At 34.5% G+C, this 23,715-nt stretch overlaps 1 protein-coding gene and 1 long non-coding RNA gene across 2 annotated transcripts; both read right to left on the reverse strand.

Annotated features, from left to right (window-relative positions):
- Positions 1-1,500: 1,500 nt before the first annotated feature.
- Positions 1,501-20,211, reverse strand: ANXA1 (annexin A1). Its single transcript, XM_007969503.3, has 13 exons — positions 20,027-20,211; positions 13,211-13,290; positions 13,009-13,117; positions 12,386-12,480; positions 11,448-11,561; positions 10,931-11,021; positions 8,952-9,031; positions 8,281-8,337; positions 6,610-6,703; positions 5,636-5,731; positions 4,288-4,346; positions 2,735-2,857; positions 1,501-1,842 (listed from the first exon to the last, which is right to left on the reverse strand). The coding sequence occupies exons 2-13, from the start codon at positions 13,274-13,276 to the stop codon at positions 1,786-1,788; spliced, it is 1,041 nt and encodes a 346-aa protein (XP_007967694.3). The 5' UTR covers positions 13,277-13,290; positions 20,027-20,211; the 3' UTR covers positions 1,501-1,785.
- A 984-nt stretch (positions 20,212-21,195) lies between these two features.
- Positions 21,196-23,054, reverse strand: LOC119624375 (uncharacterized). The gene is made up of 3 exons (XR_005240454.2): positions 22,957-23,054; positions 22,259-22,303; positions 21,196-21,259 (listed from the first exon to the last, which is right to left on the reverse strand). It is a non-coding gene; the product is annotated as an uncharacterized lncRNA (long non-coding RNA).
- Between the last annotated feature and the right edge of the window lie 661 nt (positions 23,055-23,715).

A 23,715-nucleotide genomic window follows, 5' to 3' on the forward strand; every position in this document is an offset into this window, starting at 1 on the left:
AGTCTTTTGAGGATGAATAAGTTGTTACCACCTTTATCCAGCTCTACCTGGTAAGAAGATGCTCACGGGAAAGTAACTCTTCCTATTGTCTTTTTAAAAAAGAGCTCGTACCATGGCTGATGCTCTCCTTGAAATAAACAGCATAACTAAATTGATATCTATAATCTACTTTTAGAGAATGAGAAATTGCAAGGTCTTATATTTTCATTAAACATAAATATCAAAAATTAAAGAAAGACCAACACAAATAGGTCCAATTGTTTTTGACGACAGTGCAAAAGCAGATTAACAAAGGATACCCTTTTCAACCAACAACAAATGGTACAGGTGCAATTGGACATTTATAACGACGCCAACCAAAAAAGAACCAGACCTAAGTCTCTCCCTTTATACAAAAATCAACTCAAAATGGATCACAAATTTACATGTAAAATGTAAAACCATAAAATTTTTAGCAAAAAACATGAATTATTAAAGCCAAGGGTTAAAGAACTTGTAGACATGACATCAAAAGTACAACTATAAAAGGAAAAGAAATAATAAATTGGATCTCATTAAAACTGAAAATTTTTACACTGTAAAAGAACCTGCTAAGAGGATGAAAAGAAAAGCTATAGACTACCACAGAATATTTGCAAACCATATATCTGATGGACTAATATCCAGAATGTATAAAGAATTTTCAAAATTCGACAATTAATTTTTTAAAAAGCGCTGGGCACAGTGGCTCATGCTTGTAATCCCAGCACTTTGGGAGGCTGGGGCGGGTGGATCTCCTGAGGTCAGGAGTTAAGGCCAGCCTGACCAACATGGTGAAACTCCATCTCTACTAAAAATATGAAAAACTGGGTGCGGTGGTGGATGCCTGTAATCCCAGCTACTCGGGAGACTGAGGCAGGAGAATTACTTGAAACTGGGAGATGGAGGTTGCAGTGAGCCGAGGTCACACCAGTGCACTCCAGCCTGGGCAACAAAGCGAGGCTCCGTCTCTAAATAAATAAATAAATAAATAAATAAATAAATAGCAATGCTAAAAATACAAAATAGTGACAACTTCAAATGCTGACAAGGATATGGAGAAACTGAACCAATGTTAGATTTATGGTGGTAAAGTGGAATAGTATTACCACTCAGGAAAACAATTTGGCAGTTTCTTAGAAAAAATAAACATAAACTTACCATGAAACAAACATGAGAACTTTTTACACATATTGCCATTTCATCTTTATACTAGTTAATGAAATATAGAATATATCAAATTGTTATAATGCTAGTGCAATAAATTTATTATACAGGGACACCATCTCAATAGTCTGTATGCAGATGATAAAATGTAGTGTCCCTAGTCAAAATCTATAACTATTTTATTCAATTCAGAATGTGAACTCTATTTCATTAAATAATTATAACCTAGGATTCAGGCTCCTATCACTTAATGTCAAATTAAACCACTGAATTACACATAAAAAAATCAAAATACAAGAGTCAATGACACACCAATTGTCTTGTAATGTCATTTTATTTTCAGCTACATAGACATCTTTTTCATGTATTGTTACTAGAACAACTTGTATAGGGTTTTATGGTTTGGGGTAAACATTTTAAAAAAGGAACTTGTCTCTATTATACAGAGTTACAATATAAAAATGATTTATAGACTATATTTTTCAGCATATAGGTAGCTGCACTGTAATCCTGTTGAAGAAACTTTCCTATTTAAGCTTATAGGATGAAAATATATAATTAAAGTCTTCTGATCATAGCTTGAGACCATCAAGGGAATGTTTAGTTTCCTCCACAAAGAGCCACCAGGATTTTTTCATAATCTCCCTTGGTTTCATCCTGTTGATTCAAAAGTAAAGTATGTTACTCGAAACCATAATTACTCTAATTTTTTTAATTATACAAGAATTATTTTTAGACTTAGCTGTAGATGAGATTATACATTACCATTCATTTAATTAAACAATATGTACAACAGATAACTGACAATTTTTTCATTTCATTAAAAAGCAATAGCCTTCAAGACTGAGATTACAAACTTCTCTGAATTAATTATGTTTTATATTAGTGCCATTATTTTCTATGAATGAAATATCATACAGAATTAAATAAATATAACACAATATAATCTCATATCCTATGTGAGGAAATACCTGATTCACTTACTAGAAGAAGAGAAACGTATAGTGCCTATAATTTTCTCACATTTTCTGGGTAGATTTTAGTTATCCAATATGAATAATTAATTAAATTTAAATAGTTATCTACCTTTCAATAAGTCCAAAACCCTTGACTGCTCTTTGTCATATTTTTTTAACATTCTTATGAGATAACTTGAACATAAGTTTTAAACATTTTACATGTGATAAAATTAAGATAAATATTTTGAATAAGAAGTTTCTAATCCTCTGACCAATATTAATAGCAAAATAAACCATAATGTCTATCTACTTTAGGGGGAACACTAGAATATTTTGCTTTCTGAATTTATGCATGGGAAACTAAATGTTTCCATGACTTTGGTTGAAAAATGTACCTAGTATTTCAGTAGAGAACTCACTAGTAGATTTTACCAGTGAAAGTTCAACTTACTAATGAAGTATACACCATACTATATTAAATTAATCTTACATATTAAATTTATAGATACAATAAGTCAATTCTTCTCTTTGAAGAGCTTGCAAAAAGAACTTTCATTTATGGGGATGGCATTAGAGGAATCACAACATACCAGGATGGCTTGGCAAAGGGAGATACCATACATCTTCTGATAGAATGCTTTGATATCATTCATGTCAATTTCAGAACGTGAAACCATAATCCTGATCAATGCCTTATGGCGAGTTCCAGCACCCTGGCCAAAACAAATGATGGTGTCTCTTATATTCAGAAAATACTCTCATTAAAGAACATCAATTTTAAAGTTAAGGCTTCTTACTCTTCCATATAATTTCTATAGAGAAACTAGCTATACACACACACACACACACACACACACACCCCTTACACAAATGGTAATGAAATGAAAATAAACAATCCTCTACATTAGCAGTAGGTATAGAGAGCTGTCAACTTCCTAACTCGTCTCTCACCATCCAGTCTCTACACTATTCAGTAATTACAAATAAAGGGAACTTCTAAACTGGAAATCTAATAGTCTAGTCTATCTATTTAAAATACTATCAGTGATCTTCTGTTGCTCTTAGGATAGAAACTAATCAGGGCTTACGATATCCTGCCTAATTCTTTTCAAGACTTACAATATCCTGCCTAATTCTACCATCTCTTCCACTGTGCGCCTTCACTCTATACTTATTGTCTTGAAAAGGTTCTGTTAAAGCCTGTGTGTGGGTTACTTCCTCCTCTTGGATCACCCTTGCTTTATCCCCCATCTCTTCCACTCTTGCCCTCATCTGGCTCATTTCTATTCAAACTTCAGGTCTTAGTTTAGCTGACAGCAATGCTACATGAATTTCCAGAGTCTGGAGTCTATGTCCCACTTTGCTCTTCCATGGCACCAGGTGTTCATCATTACCCAACGAAATATCACACTAGAGTATCACAGAAAGGGGCAGCAACTATGCTAACCACTACAGAGCAGTACCTAGCACGTCTATCATTTCATAGATGCTCCTTCATATTATTCAAACAGTTAGATCTTTCTCTCTTTCTCTTTCTCTGAAAACCTCTTTATTTTGGAGCTGCAAAGAAAAAACGAAGATAACTTCATACTCTTCATTTATGGGCTCAAACTATCAGTACAGAAATGGCACCTTGTATAATGCCATGCATGTCAGAGAGTAAAGTAAAAGTGACATAGCTGATCTCAAATACATCTTTCTACATCCTTAATCATAAAATGACATTTCAAAAGAGTCAACTATTAATCTGTGGCATGAAAGAGTAATAAAAACGACAATTCAGACTCATAAAGTGGGAGATTATAAAACTCACAACCATAGAGGAAGTAGGCCACTAAAATTACGCATTAAAAAAGAAAGTATATCACCTTCCCAGTGGCCACACAGGTTTTAAGCAAATCACAAGTGAGCTATAAATCACTTACCAGGCTCACTTTACAATCTCACCTGTAAACAAAAGGGACTGAATCTAACAGAAGTTTATTCTAAGAAGGTAGTGTATTACCTCTTCCATTGAATAGAACAATGATTCTCTCTAATGGGAAGATATTAAATGTGTGATTTTCAAACAATATGAGGTTTTCTGTTCTTTCTACAAATAATTCTTCCTCTAAGCAGGGCATATAAGTAGAATGGTACGTACTTTCATGGCCTGATGAAGTTTCTCTGCAAAGAAAGCTGGTTTGCTTGTGGCACACTTCACTGTAAGAGGAGAAAATTTTAGTTGATGTATTTACCATGAAAAAAATGAAATATGCATATGAAAGAAACAGGAAATGTAGAATTTTGCCAACAGGATTCTATCCCTCATCACCATTCTTCACCTGTCATCTCCCAGTATAGGGCAGTTAACTTACGAGAAGATATATGTGACACTCTAGATGGTGGTTTTGAATATTCTCTCCCCTGATGACCAATTTTTTATTACCTTATATACATTTCAACAGCAATTTCAGTAGTTAGTGCTATTCTGCATATATTCTCCTTGGAAATGGAGAAACCGCTAGGTGTTCAAGGCTATATAAGTACTTTATTTATGTTACTATAAGAACATTTAAAAAGAACATTCTGTGAACAACAGACACTGCAGACTATGAGAGAGGGCAGGGAGAGAGGGGATATGGGTCAAAAAACTACTTATTGGGTACTATGCTCACTATCTGAGTGCAGTACACCCATGGAACAAACCTGCACGTGCACCTCTGCGTCTAAAATAAGAGTTGCACAAACAAATAAGTAAAAATAAATGAATAAATAAATAAAACACTCTGGGATAGGATGGGCTTAAATATAAAGCAGAACCCAAATAATATTAGCACATGTCAATTCATAGTGTTCTTCATCTTGTTGGGATCTACGGACCAACAACATTGGCATCAATGGGGAGCTTGTCAGAAAAGCAGAATCTAAGCTCCACCCCAGACCTGGGGAATCAGAATCTGCATTTTAACAAGCTTTCCAGGGGATTCAAGTGCGTAGTCATGTGTGAGAAACACTGTTTGAGAACATAGGTTCCCCAACCCTAATGGCTTTCTGAATAACCTGGGAAATCTTTAAAAAGTACTGATTTTTAGAAGCCAACTCAGACCCACTGAACCAGACTTTCCTGGACGTGCCCAAGATTGTACAATTAACAAGCAGTAGACCAAGACTTGAAGTTACATTTATCTGTTTCCAGATCCCGTGCTCTCAATGACCATTCTGAATTGCCTCTGTGGTGTGTGCCCAGCCTGGTACATTGCTTGATGTAAGTAGGTGCTCAGTAAGTATAGTCTCTCTCTCCATATTTTTGAAAAGGGGAATAATATCTGTTGTTATTAAGGTTATAGTACTCTGACAATCTTTTATGTTGCTTCAGTTGAAACAGATGCGCTACTTCTGGTTGTTTTTTTCTTTTATTGGTTTTGTTGCTGTTGTTGTTGTTAAGTATAGGATAGCATTGAAAATACAATTTCTAGTTAGAAAACTCTTTCAGTTGCAGGACTACATACCGATAGCTGTGAGGCATTTCTCAATGTCACCTTTCAACTCCAGGTCCAGAACTTTGTTCATGTCATGCTTACTGTACTTGGTGTATTTCTGAAACACTGAATATTAAATTTAAACTAAGATACATACAAAACATCCTTTTCTTTAGAAAACTTTAGCAAAATCAAGGCCACTGACTCAAAAAATTTTTTAGAATAACAACTTTGGCTAAACCTTTTAAAGCAATATACACAATTAATCATAACATGAATACTTAATCCTCTCCTAGGAATGTAACTCATATGGCCATTTTGGTATTCCTGTATATTTTGGGGAAGTGTTTGCAGGCGTTGACAGTTATTAGAAATGGCATGTGATTGACAACCGTAACACTTCCTACAGCAGTTCTAAGAACCACAGCAAATGGATCTTCCCTTATATAAAGACCTGTGCACTAAGTTTCTCTTACATTTAACAGTAGAAATCAGTATACTATTATAAGATGATGAACTTTGGTAATCATCATGACTTTTGTGCCTTGGCTTCCAAGAGGCTCAGAGCTAAATCTTGCCCTCAAAGGCCAGGCCTTTTTCTGAGTTTTGTCTTCTTGTTGTTTTTCCAAAGCACCTACATATTTCTTTCTTCATTTAGCTCTAAGGGTTTGTTTTGTTTTGTTTTTCTTCATACTAATTTCATTTGTTCTGTTATGCATGTCTTTTCCCACATATATTCCAAATCTTTCAGAGGAGTAAAAGCAGTGAAAATAACAAAATGATGCTCCACATGCCCAAGTCACAAATTGTATTAAATATTATAAAGTAGTGGCTGTACAAAATTGGACAAATGGACAAATAACAACAAGTCAGGAACGCTATATCTGTTTGATACAGGAGAGATATTGATAAAGGGTTCTGTTTTTACTTTCTCTTATTTGTTCTCAAAGAAGAAAATTCCATCTTCCATAAACAGATTCCAGAAAAAAAAAATTTATTGTTACCTCTGCGAAGATGTGGATAGCTTCTGGTGGTAAGGATGGTATTGAACACGTTTACATCTGTCCCCTTTCTCCTTTCTCCCGCTTCATACAAGGCCTGTCAAGAAACATAAAAGTAAACACTTCACTATCTGCTGAAATGATATCTGCACAATAATGTTAGACCTTGTCAAAGATTATCTAGGCAGTCGCTTTGTGCCCAATACAATCAGAGTAGTCAACAATAAGATTGCAAGTTCTTTAAAGATAGGGACCTTATTTTGTTTGTCAAATATCTCCCACAGTTTCTCTCAAGGTGCCTTGTAAACACTAGAGACTGAATATATGTTTGCAGAATAAATGTTTGCTGAACTAAATTGCTTCAAGATTATGCTCTATAGCAAGACAACTCCACGGGGATCTCTAAAAAGATTTTTTACTCTGTTGTTCAAAGTAATTATCAGCAAATGTTACTTATAAATCAATAATTCAACCATAACCTGGACCTTGCATTTTGATGTTAGAATTTCTGGATTCAAATTCTGACTCTGCAATTTCAAAGCCGTATAATCTTAGACAAATATTTCAACCTTACTAAATTACAGATTTTTTTCTATTATATATGAAAAATCTGATCCCTGCCCTATTTGTCACAAGCAGTCTCTATTAACTTTGAAATGTTAACTACCATCATTCTCTTGGGTCACACTAATCCATGTAGCCTCCATAAATATATATTAAGAACCCTGATAGTCTTAAAATGGAAAGCAAACTCAGAAATGTCAAAAGCAAATAAGAATTTTTTATTATGGGCAATTATTCAAATGCTAACTCTTGTTCTTTAATGTGCTTGAACAATTTCTATTGAAATGATAAAACCTCCAATGTATGTAAAAAGTTATTTTGCACTTTTCAAGCAAATTGATCTGATATGTATGCATTTATTGAACAAAGAGTTCATGAGTGCCAATTATGTGCATGATAATGTACTGGTATAGCAGAAGTGGGTGGGGATACACAAAGAAATCTCTATCCTTAGTGAAGCATTGTAATGAATTCTCTAGAGAATACTCTTCCATGAGAATGCATAATGCAAACATTAGTTGTCTGTTTTAAATGGAAATTCCAGACTTTAAAATGGTATGATTTTTCTTATGTTGTCAGTGGTTTTGCATATAAATAACCAGCAATGTCACTGAAACTATATAAAACAATATGTTAGAAAGTATATATTATTATAATTTATCCTATACTCTTATCATTGCAGTAATATTTTAACAATATAAATCGACATCTATAAACCATTCCAAAGTTCTCTGTTAAAAATAATGTTAAGTATGCTTACTCTTTCCATTGCACATAATAAAAAAAATTACATTTCCTTTTCTTATACTTAGTTCAATGAAAGGTCAGAGGTTTTTTTAACAAACAGTTCTTGTGAATGACAAATCAAATTTGTATTGTCCTTCTTTAGTTCTCTCTGGTTTTATGAATAATGAGAGATATTGAAAACTTACAAAGACTACATTTTTTCTCTTTTGGGCTACAGAAAGTCATGCCTCATTCAGGAAATGAACATTAAGAAGCCATTGGTCTCTCAGGAGATGTTAGATTTGCTTTCACAGGGCATCATGTGGTAGCCCCACCTAAGGTAGGAAGATGGACTGCAGCAGTATTTTGTAAGCACTTCCTTACCCTGGCATCTGAATCAGCCAAGTCTTCATTCACACCAAAGTCCTCAGATCGGTCACCCTGAAAGAAATCCCATTCTATTGTAAGTTCTTCTCTAGCATGTAATTGCATGATTTACTTAATTCTTTTAACCTCAGATAAATAATATTTTTTGAGAAAAGGATATTCTACTACTCATTTCTAAATGGAGCTCAGATCCAAGATTTTACCTGCGATGGTTTTAGATGTTCTTCCCCTCCAAACCTAATGTTGAAATTTGATCCCCAGTGTTAAAGGTGGGGCCTAGAGGGAGGTATTTGGGTCCTGGGGCTGATCTCTCATGAAGAGATTAATGCCATCTCTGGGAATAAGTTCTAGCTCATGAGAACCACAAGAGCTGGTTGTTAAACAGGCTGGTGCCTCCCCATTCTCTCTCTTGCTTCCTTTCTTGCCATGTGGTCTCTGCACACACCAGCTCCCTTTCCTCTTCTGTCAGGAGTGGAAGCAGCCTGAGGCTCTCACCAGACACAGATACCCAATCTTGAACTTGTTAGCCATCAGAATCCTGAGCCAAATAAACCTTTTTATCTTTAAAAATTACCTAGCCTCAGATATTCCTTTACAGGAACACAAAATGGACTAAGAAATTAGTCTTTATAAAACAAGAGGCATTTCCTAAAGTATCTGAGTTGTACCTTAGCAAGAGAAAGCAAAGCGTTCCGAAAATCTCCAGATGTGTCTGAGGTTATGTCTTTGGCCAAATCTCTCTTCAGTTCTGAGAAAAGAGAAAAATAGATTTTATAGTAAACCAGTGATGAATAATAATAAGAATGTCTGACATCTCTTAAGTTGGTTGAAAATTCACAGTGCCGTAGTGTTCAATGACTTATGGAACACGTTTCAAAATATTATCATTTTTAAATAAGAAGAGAAAAATTAAAGCAGATAAATTTTTGGATCATTGAATTTATTTCATATGAAGTAATGGGAGCAATTTAGATAGTACTGTGATTGAAAATTCACAGTCATAAAGCTTTTGTTAAGAATAAATTGTATAGGTATACATTAGTAATTCTGAAATACAACATGGCAGAATTTAAGCAATAGAATGAATAAAATAATTGTTTAAAAGAACAAAATGAGGTACTTGCTTGAATACAAATTATTTATTTAGTTTAAAAACTATAAATGTCTTAGAAGTAACGCAGTTTGATGACTTATGTGTATGTAAACACTTCTGCTTAACTACGTAAAATTATATTGTAATAGGAAAAATAAATTGAATTTATAATTGACTAGTGCTATGGTTTTGATATTGTTTGTTTGGCCCTGCCAAGGCTCATGTTGCATTTTATTCTCCATTGTTGAAGGTGGGGCCTGTTGGGAGATGTTTGGATAACGGGGGCAGATCCCTCATGAATGGCTTGGTGTGAGTGATTTCTCATTTATAGTTTCTTTAAGAACTGGCTGTTTAAAAGAGCCTGGCACCTCCTTTTCTCTCTCTCCCTCTCTGCACATAATCTGCTTCTGTCTGCTTTCTCCCATGAGTAGAAGTAGTATGAGGCCCTCATCAGAAGCAGACGCTGGTCCCATACTTCTTTATAGTATTTCCTTTCTTTATACATTACTTGGTCTCAGATATTCCTTTATAGCAACAAACAGACTAAAACAACTTGAAACTGAGCAATTTAATAAGCTATCACTGGCCTGTATCATGGCATAATGAAAAAAAAAAAACACTTATTTTTATAAACTCTGTTTTATCAAACAGAAAATTATTATCATCACTGATACATGGATCTAACATAAACATTGGTAATTAAATAAGAATTGCAGAAAATGAGGTTTAAAAGCTTCTTTAGTTTTATTATTTTATTAAATTCCTCTGAAAACGACATGCAAAAGCTATTGTATTCTCCATGCTTGGTATGAGAAGCAAGCAGAAAGATCTTCCATGTGCCACATATTGGGTTGGGAAAGCAAAAAAGCCAGCAGCTCAAGGAAATGAGAGAAGGAAAATGGTAACAGATTTGCAATTACCCTCTTTTTAGTGTTGAGCACGTCATTTAAATGAGATGCTTCACTGAAGAGACAAAATAAGCTAAGACTAGTCTTTTATTCTGTGAATTTAACTGGAGATAAAGAGTGAGTTGCTTATGTTCATAACGATAAAGTTAAGGTTTCCAACAGAGAATTATAAGCACCTAATTCTTTACTTTTTCAAGGACAAATGAAGAACATTTTGTTAGAAGATTTTTTTGTTATTATGTATTCTTTTCAAAATAAATGACATTGGGACATTTTTATAAAACACATTCCAGAATAATAGAAAAATGTTTTTCAGAAATTTTTAAAAATTCGGTGCTCTCAACTGAGGTTTCCATTATAATCATATGTGGCCATTTATCCTAGAGGAAAATTTTATATTAAAACGCAAGCTTGTTGGGGATTGGGACACCATCTCCGTTGTCAGCAACCTAGCAACACAAGCATTGCCTGGTAACAGCATTTAATAGACATGTGCCAAACAATAAAGAAACATTTTGATATGTAGAGATTCCAAAGCTGCCATAATTAACATACACATTCAATTTTAAGAAAGTATATCAGATTTCCTTTTCAACTAAGGAAATCTTGGTCCAACAAGATTGGACTGTTGGACATTACAACTTACCCTCTCTGTAGACCCTGTTAATGTCTCTGATTTCTTTGTTAGTTCTTGATGCCAAAATCTCAATCAGAGTGTCTTCATCAGTTCCAAGGCCCTAAATTTGAAGAGAAGAAAAGGAGAAATGTAGAAAAAAATCTTCATTCAAGAGGATCAACTAGTTTTTGGTGTTCCAAAATTTGTTTGACTCTGTCATTTAGTAAATTTCACCCACAATATTTAATAATTACAATAAGCTCTATTACATTGCCCTAAAACAAAATAAGTTTATCATCAATATTTTGGGTAAAAATAAAAACGCAAATATATGACTCATACAGTGACATGACGTGGAAGGTGTTAGTGCCAACATTTACGTTTTCATGTATATATTAATTCCTTCATTGAGTTATTAATTTATTTATCCTTCAACTTCCCACTGATTGATAGGCACTGTACTAGATTTTGAAAAGAACATAAGCGTAAGTGACTTGCCCAATACATCCTCTTGAGGAAAGGAGTTTGCTTAAATTGGGTGATTTACCTTCATGGCAGCACGAAGTTCATCAGCATCAAATTGCGCTGGAGTTTTTAGCAGAGCTAAAACAACCTCCTCAAGGTGACCCTTAAGGGCTTTCTTCAGTGTTTCATCCAGGGGCTACAAAAAAAAAAAAGATTAGAATCAGGGCTTCAAATAAGTAACATGCTAGGTTAAAAAAATGTGGTATTACCTGACTTTAAGTCATCATACAACTCATCCCTAAACCCAACTATCTTTTAGGGCTTCTTTCCTTCACATAAAACGTGTACCAAATATTTTGAAACATTATCTTATTCTTTTAGATCTAGAGGGATTAGAATAAAATTTACTGAATTCATCGATAACTTCTTAAAGGATAAGTTAGTAGTCTTTTATACAGGGGAGAAATCACAAAGTGGACTGTGTGCTAACAGAAAACAGAAGTAAAATTACTTTTAAAATAATATATTCATGTTTCCAATTTTTGAGGTTTGTACTTCTCAAATAAGCAGTATAATCAGATATTGAAATTATATAGTTTTCTAATTTTGTTGCTTTAAAAAACTCATATTTGGTATAAAAGACATAAGGTTTATTTTTAAAGTAGAATTATATATAAACTTTAGGCATTAAACAGCTCAGTTTAAATATTAGTACATTTCAATCAGACCATATTCTTTATTGACAACAGCAATCTTGGTGTTTATGTTCAAATTAAAAATTTGACCCCAGAGCACCACATCTGCAAAGAATATACACCAAGATGACTAATGTGTAAAAATAGGAAATTTGATAAAATGGATTCAATTGCAACGAAGTGGATAAACACTACAATCCCAATCATAGATATAATGAGAAAACAGTGGTTAGAAACTTAAAGAACTAGGTAACTGTGCTTCCGAATCCATGGTTAAGTATAAATATGCTGAAATTAAATATCTAACTTTACCACTCTAACTCACCTTTCCTGTTTCCTGGAGATATGCTGCTTTGATCTGTTGACGCTGTGCATTGTTTCGCTTAGTTAGAATGTCAATGATGGTTGCTTCATCCACACCTGGAAATAAAGGGCCGACAGCCTTTAACATCAATTTTCTTCATCATCAGTTGACATAAAAGAATTCATTATCGAGATGTTCCAAATGAACTTCTTAACAAATTAAGAGGTATAAATTATTTATCAGCATAGAAAATCCATGTTATACTACATATCAAGGAAGCACTTGGGAGAATGACATTTCATTCATTTGAGTTAGAAAGGAAGAGACAATTAACTTTTCCTGGCCCTCAGTGTTGCACTGTTTGATCCGAGTTCCAATTCTATATGTGAACAGAGGTTTTAATTTCAGCATGGAGTTTCTGCTAGAAATGAGCTAGTAATATCTGCTGTAACAGTAGAGATTCCATGGATTTGAACACAATTTCCTCAGTGTTAAGTAAATAATTATATCTTCATTTGGCAAAGAAATTTTTTATCTTTAAAATGAAACAGATTCTTCTCATTGCACATGTCTGTTTCTTGACAGTCGTTCAAATAGCCATTCTGAAATGTCCAGGAGGGAACTGTTTTGAGGAAACACATTACCTTTAACCATTATGGCCTTGTGCAAGGCAGCGACATCTGAGGATGGATTGAAGGTGGGATAGGGGCTCACTGCTGATCCAGGACCACCTTTGGATGATTTCACAGTTTGCTAAGAATGAGAGAGAAATAAATTAATGGCCATTTACTTATATTCGTTTTTATTTCAATATTGCAATCATCATTTTATTATCACTCTACTTACAACATATTCCTGCTCTTCATTTTCAATAAACCAGGCCTGCTTGAGGAATTCTGATACCATTGCCATTTTTGAAAAAGTGTCTGGAAAGAAAACAGGTAGATGCTTTTACAAAACAAATGCACCATACACAACCTCTCCTTCCTCGCCTCTTACATACATAGAGGCAGCATTAGAGAGTAGCCTTGCTCTTACTTTCCAGGATTAATTACATTTAGGAGCATAACAAAATGTAAGACGTAAGTTGTTTTTTTTTTTTTTTTTTTAAAGGAAGCTTTTATCCTTAAAATGAAGCCATACCCTCCTCTCTGAAACTGAACTCTTTCTTGGCATATTCAATTCTAAACTTTAGGGATCAGACAACTACTACAAGTAAGCACGCAGGCTGAAGAGAGGAGTTTGTGGTTCCCTACATTGTTCTAAATTTATAGACCATCCACCATATGCCAAGCACTGAGAGTACAAAAACATTGAAAAATCATCTTATGTACCCTCAGGACTTAAAGCGAGTGTGTGTTCTCCACAGGAAAACATAAAGGCTAAAGAAACTTGTTAGAGTAGGCCCTGGCTGACCCAAGCCTCTCTTGAAATGAGTCAAAATTAACCTGGCAGAAAAGTTAAAGAGCACAAACAAGAAGCTTGTCATATTTGGGAAGCTGAAGAAAGTTTGCTGGAGCAAGAAATGTTGGCAAAAACTGAAACAAGAAGTTTAAATGTGTCCACAAAAAGGGTTTCTTTTTATTTGTGTGTTTTTTAAAGCAGCATGGTTTCATTTATGTTTCAGAAAGACCATTCATCCTGTATCATGGAGAATGGCTAAGAGATAGACAAGATGGAGGATTAGAACACTATTTAGTAGACCATTAGACCATCTATGAGAGCCTGTCCAAAAGTAATGGCTAGATGAAAAGCTTAGTGATTGCTTTTGTTCTTGTTTTTGTTTTTGAGATAGAGTCTTGCTCCGTCGCCCAGGCTGGAGTGCAGTGATAGGACTGCAGCCTCCGTCTCCTGGGGTCAAGTGATTATCCTGCCTCAGCCTCCTGAGTAGCTGGGATTACAGGCACCGGCCACCACACCCAGCTAATTTTTGTATTTTTAGTAGAGACGGGTTTTCACTATGTTGGCCAGGCTGGTCTTGAACTCCTGACCTCAGGTGATCTGCCCACCTTGGCCTCCCAAAGTACTGGATTTACAGGTGTGAGCCACCGCTCCCAGACAATGATTACATTTATAAGGTAAAATAATTTGTGACAACCTGTACAAGTGAATTCAGATTTAAAATTTTATCTGTAAAAAGATATCCAGGTGATATTTCTCCCTGAATAATTTAGTTTCCTTTTCTATTTCTTGGTATAAAATTATTCAGCATTGAAATAATTACTGTCTTCACATTTCTTCCTATTTGAGCTGTCTAAATAGTAGTCCTACATATTTTTCCACCCAACACAAAAAATCCAGAAAAGGATTATTTTATACAGGATTTTTGGTTCTAACGGGAAGCCTAGAGGTGAAATTGTAACATGCATGTTCTTTTGGCAAACTCTATCTTAAAGGAAATTTCTTGAATTGCTATCGTGACTTCGCAGTATTTTTATTTAATGAGACATATAATTTTAAGATCTTAATTATATTAAAAATTAATGTATTCTCTGTTTTGGTCACACACACACACAAAGCCATCACGATCCTTTTAGTCTGGGGAAGTTTTTCAGAGGCCTTGCTGAAGGTCTACACTGATCTGTCTATCCACACCATTCTGTTTCACCCCTCTAGAGACTACTCTCATGAATGCTTGCGAGAGAGGTTGAGAGCATAATCTTGGCAGTTTTAAATTCTTGATATGAAGATAAATGACTCATGAGGCATAAAACCCATAAACTAATTCCACAACAGCATGTTCAGACAAACCCTTTCAATTTACACCTGCTAAAAAATAACTGGAGTTCCAAGTAATAACACTGAATGCATGAAGAAAATAATATCCAAAGCAGAAACCATCTCCACTTAATTTTCATGGGATTGCTCTTATTACTATTCTGTCATCTGTGAGAAGAACCATTTCCACTCATTTAAAGTAGCCTCTGTCCTAAATTTAATCGATAAATTTAAAATTGTTTCCTGAGGTGAAGTAACAACGTGCAATTTTGCACAAAGTTTTAGTTCCCATTACAATCTAGTCTGATGCAATTGCAGTTGCCACATGGAGTTTCATATTCCAACTTCCTAATTGGCACACCCAATACTTTAAAAGCAATTCTAGCAGCTTCAGGCACTCTAAATTTCCATTTTCATCATCTCATCCAAGCCTTCGATAAAGAAGAATCATCAAAATAAGTGTTATAATTCATCATTTGGCAAAGTACTACTCCATCACTTATAAAAACATGTTCATTAATTCCATTCTTTTCAATTAGCAAATAAAAACTTCAAAAGAAAGCAAAACAAAGACTAAAGATATAGTCCAGTCTAAAATTAAAGGTGTCTCTGATAACTTCAAAATAAACTTTACAAAAACTTTACCATAGTAGTTTTTTTGTTTTTTTTTTTACTTCTAAAAAATACTTGAATAATGTCCATTTAAAAAAAAAAAAGCTAGAGCAAGCCTAGGAAAAGGTATACTAATTACACAATACAAGATAACAAAAATAAGTGGTTTCAGTCACTTATTTGACAGAGAGAGCATCCCTAGAGGAGATAGCTTTGTGATTTATATCTTTTAAGTTCCTACATTCCAGCCTGAAGTATTTGGATAGACTAAACGCATAATCTAGGAAAGAAAAGCAGCCAATAGAGAATTTTCTTCAAGAAATCAATTAGAGAAAAACAGAATCTGAATTCAGCCAAATTCACCACTAGCTCTTAGCAAAGATTAAAGACAGGAGCATCAAGGCAGGATATAGAAATTGCTCTAAAGGAAACAGATTTTATCACATGCAGCTGGTTAAGGGCCCAAAGCCAACTGCACATATTAACTGAACTTCCTAATAATTATAATACATCTAACAAATACCAAATTTCTTATATATATATATTGGCCAAATTCTATCCATAAGCCATTCTGACTCTTCAATACCTATACTCTGCATGAAAATCTGCCTGTGCCAATGAGTTCACAAAAGGTTTTCTTTTTTCTTTCTTTTTGTTTGCAGTGTATAAAGCTTGCAATAGATCTTAAAGAGCCTGTTCTATCAACTTACAGATTTTAACTAACTCAATACAGATTTCAACTAACCAACAATAAGCTCTAAAACTAAGTTTATTTAAGTATTTAGCATGAGCTCAATGAAAGTGAAATTAGCCATTTATACATAGGCTAATCTATAAGGAAATTAACAATATTTCACATTTCTTCTAATTAATGGTCTTTTTGTGAATATGCATTGCCTACCAATGTCAAATTATCTATTATTTGAATGTATAACTTTCTAAAGAGTAGCATTTTTTGCATATTTATGTGTCCTAAAAGAGAACCCCCTTCATTTTTCCATCTCTCGGCCTCATGAAAGGCTACCTCTAGTATTTGTGACAGAGGAAGCTGAGTTTTGTGGTTGATTATATCTTCCTGGTTACAATCTAGAACTATCAGAGTTTTGCAATGATAGTAACAGCAACAACTAACCCTTGCTTGGAATAACAGCCTTTCATCATTATCCTCAGTTTCTATCTGGGAAAACTGAGTATTATTTTCAGGCAGTCTTCCTGCTAGTACTGGCAAGAATGGCGACATAAATCCATCCCTTTTGATTCCAAAGTGGTGTATATTTTGGCTGGGCATGGTGGCTCACGCCTGTAATCCCAGCAATTTAGGAGGCCAAGGTGGGCAGATTACTTGGCGAAACTCCGTCTCTACTGAAAGTACAAAAATTAGCCAGGCGTGGTGGTGAGTGCCTGTAGTCCCATCTACTCAGAAGGTTAAGGCAGGAGAATCACTTGAACCCAGGAAGAGGTGGAGTCTTCAGTGAGCCAAGATCATGCCAGTGTACTCCATCCTGGGCAACATAGCAAGACTGTGTCAGAAAGAGAGAGAGAGAGAGAGAGAGAGAGAGAGAGAGAGGGAGGGAGGGAGGGAGGGAGGGAGGAAGGAAAGAAGGAAGGGAAAGAAGAGAGAGAAAGAAAAGAGAGAGAAGGAAAGAAGGAAGGAAAGAGGAAAGAAAAAAAGAGAAAGAAAGAAAGAAAAAGAGAGAGAGAAAGAAAGAAAGAGAGAGAGAGAGGGGGAGGGAGGAGGGGAGGAGGGAAGGAAGGAAGGAAGGAAGGAAGGAAGGAAGGAAGGAAGGAAGGAAGGAAGGAAGGAAGGAAGGAGGGAAGGGTGTTATTCTTTTAAATTAGTGACCAAAAATAAAACGACATGATCAGTGTTCTTTTTAATAACTCACACCTGAGAATCAAATTCATTAACAGTCAACTTGTGCAGACCATGGCAGGTTTCACCCCAGCCTAAAGGAGTTTATTTTTAAATGCATGCCTTGTGCATAGTTTTTCCTCGAATATATATTTCACAAGTCCTTCCACACCTTCCCTGATGAGAGAAGGCAATTAAGACTAGACAATGGCATGATTTACAAAAAGCAATTTATGAAAGGTAGCCTCACTAATGTTTTGCTTCCGGGCTTTTCGATAGGGTGTTCTTCTTGCCTGGAATACTTGTTCCTTCTCCACATTCAGTTCTCTTTGCCTAACTAATAGCTACTTCTAAGTGAGGCGTCAGCATTGACCTCATCATGTTCTTCAGAAACCCTTCATTCGTTCCTCAGTCCTGGATTAGGTGACCTTCCATGCTCTCCCATAGCATCCTGACTTCACCCCTACACCAGCCCCACCATTCTGTATTATCACTTTCCATTGGTTTATTTATATTCCCCAGGAGCAGGCCATGAGGCCCGTGCTAACATAATAATATTCATTATGTATGTACTTCCAATACCTAGCAAAATGCCTGGAATTTTGGATGTTAATAAGTATTATTGAATGAGTATCATGTATCATTGCTAATATTTTTAAAAACATATCTACACTAATTTAACAAACATTTTCTCCCCACAACTATAGGATATAAAATACAAATTGAAGTGTACTAGTTCTTGATTATCTGGGGATCTGACCTCAAGAAAAACATTTAGCTTCTCCAGAGGGTCTTCATTTATAAAATAAAAATGTTGAAGTAATTAGTATCTAAGATCCATTTACAGCTCTGAAGTGCCAATCTTAAATTTTACTTCAAGTGGATGAAGATGAAGAAAACTAGCATAATGAAGGAAGGTATTGTGTAAATTGGATCTGTTCTGAGCTTCCTGATGAAATTCTGTCCAACTTTAAAGGAAAAGGAAATAGTTGACTTCAAAAAACTGTTTATAGTTTATCATTGAAAATTTTCCACTGGTTTAGCTCTTATTTTAAATGTCATAAATTAATAGGCCTAGAGAGAGCTAATGTCATATTCAGAAATCAACCTTTGCAGACATTTTGGTTGAAAAAGTATTTAATAAGCCTGAAACTCTGTTTGGTTCCTTAATAATGTTATTATTAACTATTTTGTCAACATCTGTTAAATGCTGACTATGTGCCAGATGTGGTTGAGCCTGGAGCTAGGGTGGTAATGTCACTTTTGGGGAAGAGGCCATTTCAGAATTATGAAACCAACATTTTACCACATTTGAGTCATTTGCAAAGTGCACTCACAGCTACCAAAATACTCCTGTGGAAAGGGGGTAACATTGCTTTTTCAAAGTTTATACAATCTTTTAGACATAATCGAGGCAAGAAAAATCTCATCCTTGTTAATTAACTAGCAGTGAACATAAGAAATCAGAACATTTAATAAACATTTAAAATGAAAAAACAGAAAAATCTTTGAAGGAATATGTTTAAGAAAAAATACCCAGATATATGGTCATGATTTGTAATCTCACTTTTACAAATATATCCAACACCAGTAAATAACTCTTCTTTAGTTTTGCTTTGCGCTTTTCTAAGGAGTTTTATGGCCATTAGCTCATGCAACACTCAAGTGGAATACCTGTTAGAGGGCCTTACTAACATTCCCTTAGGCTAATGTATCTGACACTACCCAGTAAGTATTTCCCTTCTTCTTAGGTTTTCCAGCCAGCATTTGAAAAGCCTGTATATGACACAGAGCCTACAAGAAAAGGAATGTGACCACACCCTCTTTAAATGAAACAAGTAATAAGCGGACCTTCTTATTTTAAATAGCACGAGCAAGCATAACATTTATTTTTAATTTAAATACCATGAGCAAACCTAACATATATTTTAAAATGTTTGTTACAGAGGACATGATTACCACTTTGAGGTCTGATCTATCTCGTTTTCCTTACAAAAGAGGAAAATAAATTATGAAAGTCCTACTATTTTGAAACAGTTCCCTGCAGCCCACTCTTATCACTTTTGTTCTTACCCCCAAAAAGCAGCCCCCATCATGATTTTTCTGTAAAACACACACAGCTCTTGGGAAGAAATATTTCAAGGGGAAGAAAAGGAAAAACACATTCTTTAAAGGCTACCAAAGGAAAAGCACATTCTTTCCTTCTTTCTCATGGTAACTTACCAAGAGTACAATGAGCCAGCATTAAGCAAACTTATCATATTTTTACTCGTATTTGTTAACTAAGAAGAACAAAAACATTGTAATTTGTGATTCCTAAAATATAAATATCCAATGTAATTCTAAAGAAAGATTTATGAATGACTTATCATGTTAAATGCAACTAACTATAAATCCTGTAGAAGCAGTAACATTTAACATAGTGATGAGAAAAGTTTTTAAAACAACCAAAACTAACTAAAAGGAAAACCAAGACTTACCTTTATCTCTACCTTCTTGCAAAGAACTAAGGGGAAATTCTTCTCTGAAGATTTCACACTAGCGGTGGAGACTTGGGCTCCTGATTTTATAGGATTTGAAAGGAAGCCACACCTAGCAACCAGAAGTTAGTAATTGGCTGCCTTCTGTTTGAAGTACGTGGCTCAGCTATGTCCAAAAACAAAGTGAAACAAGTCTTGCAAAACTACTCACTAAACCAACTCAACTGGCATTACAAAGGAAAAGAAATGGAAGGACTGATTTTTCCTCCCTCTGTATTTTGCACTTTTATTTCCAGATGGTATATTTATTTTGCACTTTTATTTTCAGAGTATACATCTGCCCCAATCCTAATACCACTGATTGGCACACTTTTGTAGTTAAATAGGTTGTAGACTAAAAAAAGTATGTTACCTTTAAAACTCAACAAACAAAAGTTTACATTTGAATTCCACCTCCACTTATTATTCTGTGACTTTAGGGGCATATTTAATTTTTCTGAACCTGTTTTTACTTTTGTTTTGTTGTCTGTTTTTTCCCTCCCTTTTAGTGGAGAATGGGTTCTCGTTATATTGCCCAGGCAGGTCTCAAACTCCTGGGCTCAAGCTATCCTCCTGCCTCTGCCTCCCTAAGAGTTGGAATTACAGGTGTGAGCCACCATGCCTAGCTGTTTTTACTTTTGTATATAGGAGCATTATCTAAGTTGTCTACCCACTAGAATTCTTGTGACAATGGAGAAATAACATATATTTGTAAATTTTAATATTACACAGTGCCGAATGACTTTCTATTTATATTTTTCTTGCCTTCAAAAACAAAAGACTTTTGTTCCTAGATATAGCTTGTTGTTATAAGAAATATAGAAGTAATGAAGTTCCAGATTGGCTCAAAATTTTGAACAAAGGTAATGCCAAAAATTTGATCATTATGATATTCAATAAAAGCATTGACATTGAAAGGCCTATCTACATTAATTCTTTTAAATAGAGTCAGTTACATAGAACTGTATATATAAATTGTAATATAGATCAGTTATGCATAAATTCTGATATGAATAGATCTTTGACATTGTAAACTAGTTGAACAACAAAACAAGGAACTAGACCTATGAAATGAAAAGATTATTGGAGCAGCAACTATTACAGAACACAATCCATAAGAAATGTCCCACCTGATGGAAGGAAAATTGGTTCTGGTAACTTCCATAGTGGCTCATTTTCATTCTTCGTGAAACCCTACAAAATATTATACGATGTTTCCATTAAAGTGCACAAGTGTAAACTCTCACAGCATTATGGCTCAATTTATGCTACATTTAGTGGTTTGTTCTTTTCCTCTTTTCCTCATAGATATCTCAGGTAAAATACATCAAGTTGAGGAAGTTAATGAAAATACTTTCTAAAGATCGGCAGTATTTTAAATTACAGTCTAAGTTCTCAAGGCCAATATCAATGAAGTCAACATATCCTGAAGTAGGACGATCATCTAATCTAAATATTTCAGAAAATGTCAATATATGGTTTTACTATCATATGTGTAAGTTGAAAAGTAATTAGTTATCTGCTAACAAGTTAACTGATACTGCAAATTGATTTTGACAAATGTAGACTAACTTTCTAATACCATATTTATGTCATCAGGTGAGAAGGAATAAGATAATTATACAAAATCTGGTTTTCTTTTTGTCTTTAATTTGCATTTGTATTCCTAACTCTGGTAATGGAACCATTGGAACATTCCTGTACAGTGACGCTCTTGTGAAATGAAGAAAAAAGTTCACTTACTTTTTATAAAATATAACAACCTAGAAAACATATATAGTCTCATTTTGTTTTGTGGCTGCTATTACCAGTGCCATAAACTGAATGGAATTATTTTATATATTTGGATTTGTAATACATAGACAAACCTAAAATATCAACAATAAACATGGTAATTGTAGCAGAATTAAGAAAAAAACTGAAAAGAATGTTTTTCCAAAATTAACTTCCAGCTGTAACACTAAAGGCAAGTGAAACGCCTAAACATAAAACAAAAAGAAAACCACTAATCATCTAGGTACATTGCTGTGAATAATCTGTCAGAATCTTTTTCTTCACACAATAATAATGTCGAGTAGATTTATGGAAATAAAAGAACAAGTAAAATACGTTATCATTAACAGTTAGGGGATAATCATGGGTTAAATGTTTTTTTGTGGGTGAAACGCCACATACTCCAGAGAAATGACTCACCACTCTTGCTGTTTCTAGAAGATGATGATTCATCGGCTCCACTTACTTTACAAACAGAGAAAATAAAGAAAGAGAAGGAAAGAAAAAAGGCAGTTAAAATCAATCACTATATGTTACATTTTTCACGGCATGTTTATTTTCACTCATTTGGTTTAGAATCTGATAGTGAAGAGGAAACAAAACAAAACAAGGAGAGGAAATATGGAGTCTCTCACATACATCTCATTGTGCATAAGACTCTTGCAAAATATCTGATCTTAGTAAGCTGCCCCCTCATCCTTTACGTTCAACTCTATCTAAGCATTACTTGTTATATGGAAGAAAGGGTATATTCTGAATGATCAAGAACAGCGTTTCACTGAAATTCCAAAATCTCCCCACAGCTTCCTCATACCCCTATCCACAGCCAGTGAAAATCATTATTTTAGCGTGTATTTCTCATGTGTCCCCAGGTCAAAGCATTTTGAGAACTAGTGATATAAATGTTTTTCCCTTTGCCTCTTAACATGGCAAATAATTATCACACACACACTGAGTTATTGGGATTCTTCTTATTATTATTCCTCAGTTATTCACATAAATTAAAGACAGAATTTTTTTCACATTCTACTCTTTCAGGTTAATGAAGTAGTCACATGGGTAGCGAAAGCCAAAGGGAGGTACCTTTGTTGGACTTCACTTAGGGAAAAAGATCTTACCTCCCTGCCTCTCTATGTTTCCTTTTGTGGGTGGAATATCTTAGAGAAGACAAAAACTCAAATTCAGTGATGGCTTAGTATCTATCACTGGGTGACTTAGGAAAAGTCAGCCAATGACTTGGTGATTCAACTATTATACTTCCAACATCAGGATCATGCTAGGATTAGTAATTTTGTATTTCACAAGTCTTTTTCTATTTCCCTGAATATAGTATCCATATCCCTCTCTATATTATTCTAAAGTAAGAGAATAAGACCTTGTCACATTCACTATGATGACAAATTTTACTTCAATACATTTTCAAGAAGTTTTACAGAAGGAAAATTAAGATATGTGTTAAGGTCAAAAGGTCAAACTCTGCTTTCTAGGTTCCAGCTGTTTTAAAATAGTCTAGCAGTTACGTACAAACGTAAACACAGTCTTACAGTGCAATCTAGCAATTGTGCTCATAGATATTTACCCAAATGAGTTAGGAAATCACGTTTACACAAAAACCTGAACATGTATGCTTACAGCAATTTATTCATAATTACCAAAAATCGGAAGCAGCTGAGATATTTCTCAAGAGGTAAATGAATACATAGACTACAGTACATTTATATAATGGAATATTACTCAATGATAAAAAGAAATGCTTTTAAACGAGGAAAAGAAATGAAGGAATCATAAATGAGTATCGCTAAGAAAAGGAAGCCAGTATGAAAAGGCTATGTCTGTTTCTTTCCAATAAGATGCATTCCGGAGAAGGTAAACTATAG

The sequence above is a fragment of the Chlorocebus sabaeus genome, chromosome 12 (assembly GCF_047675955.1).
Source record: "Chlorocebus sabaeus isolate Y175 chromosome 12, mChlSab1.0.hap1, whole genome shotgun sequence".
Lineage (NCBI taxonomy): Eukaryota > Metazoa > Chordata > Mammalia > Primates > Cercopithecidae > Chlorocebus > Chlorocebus sabaeus.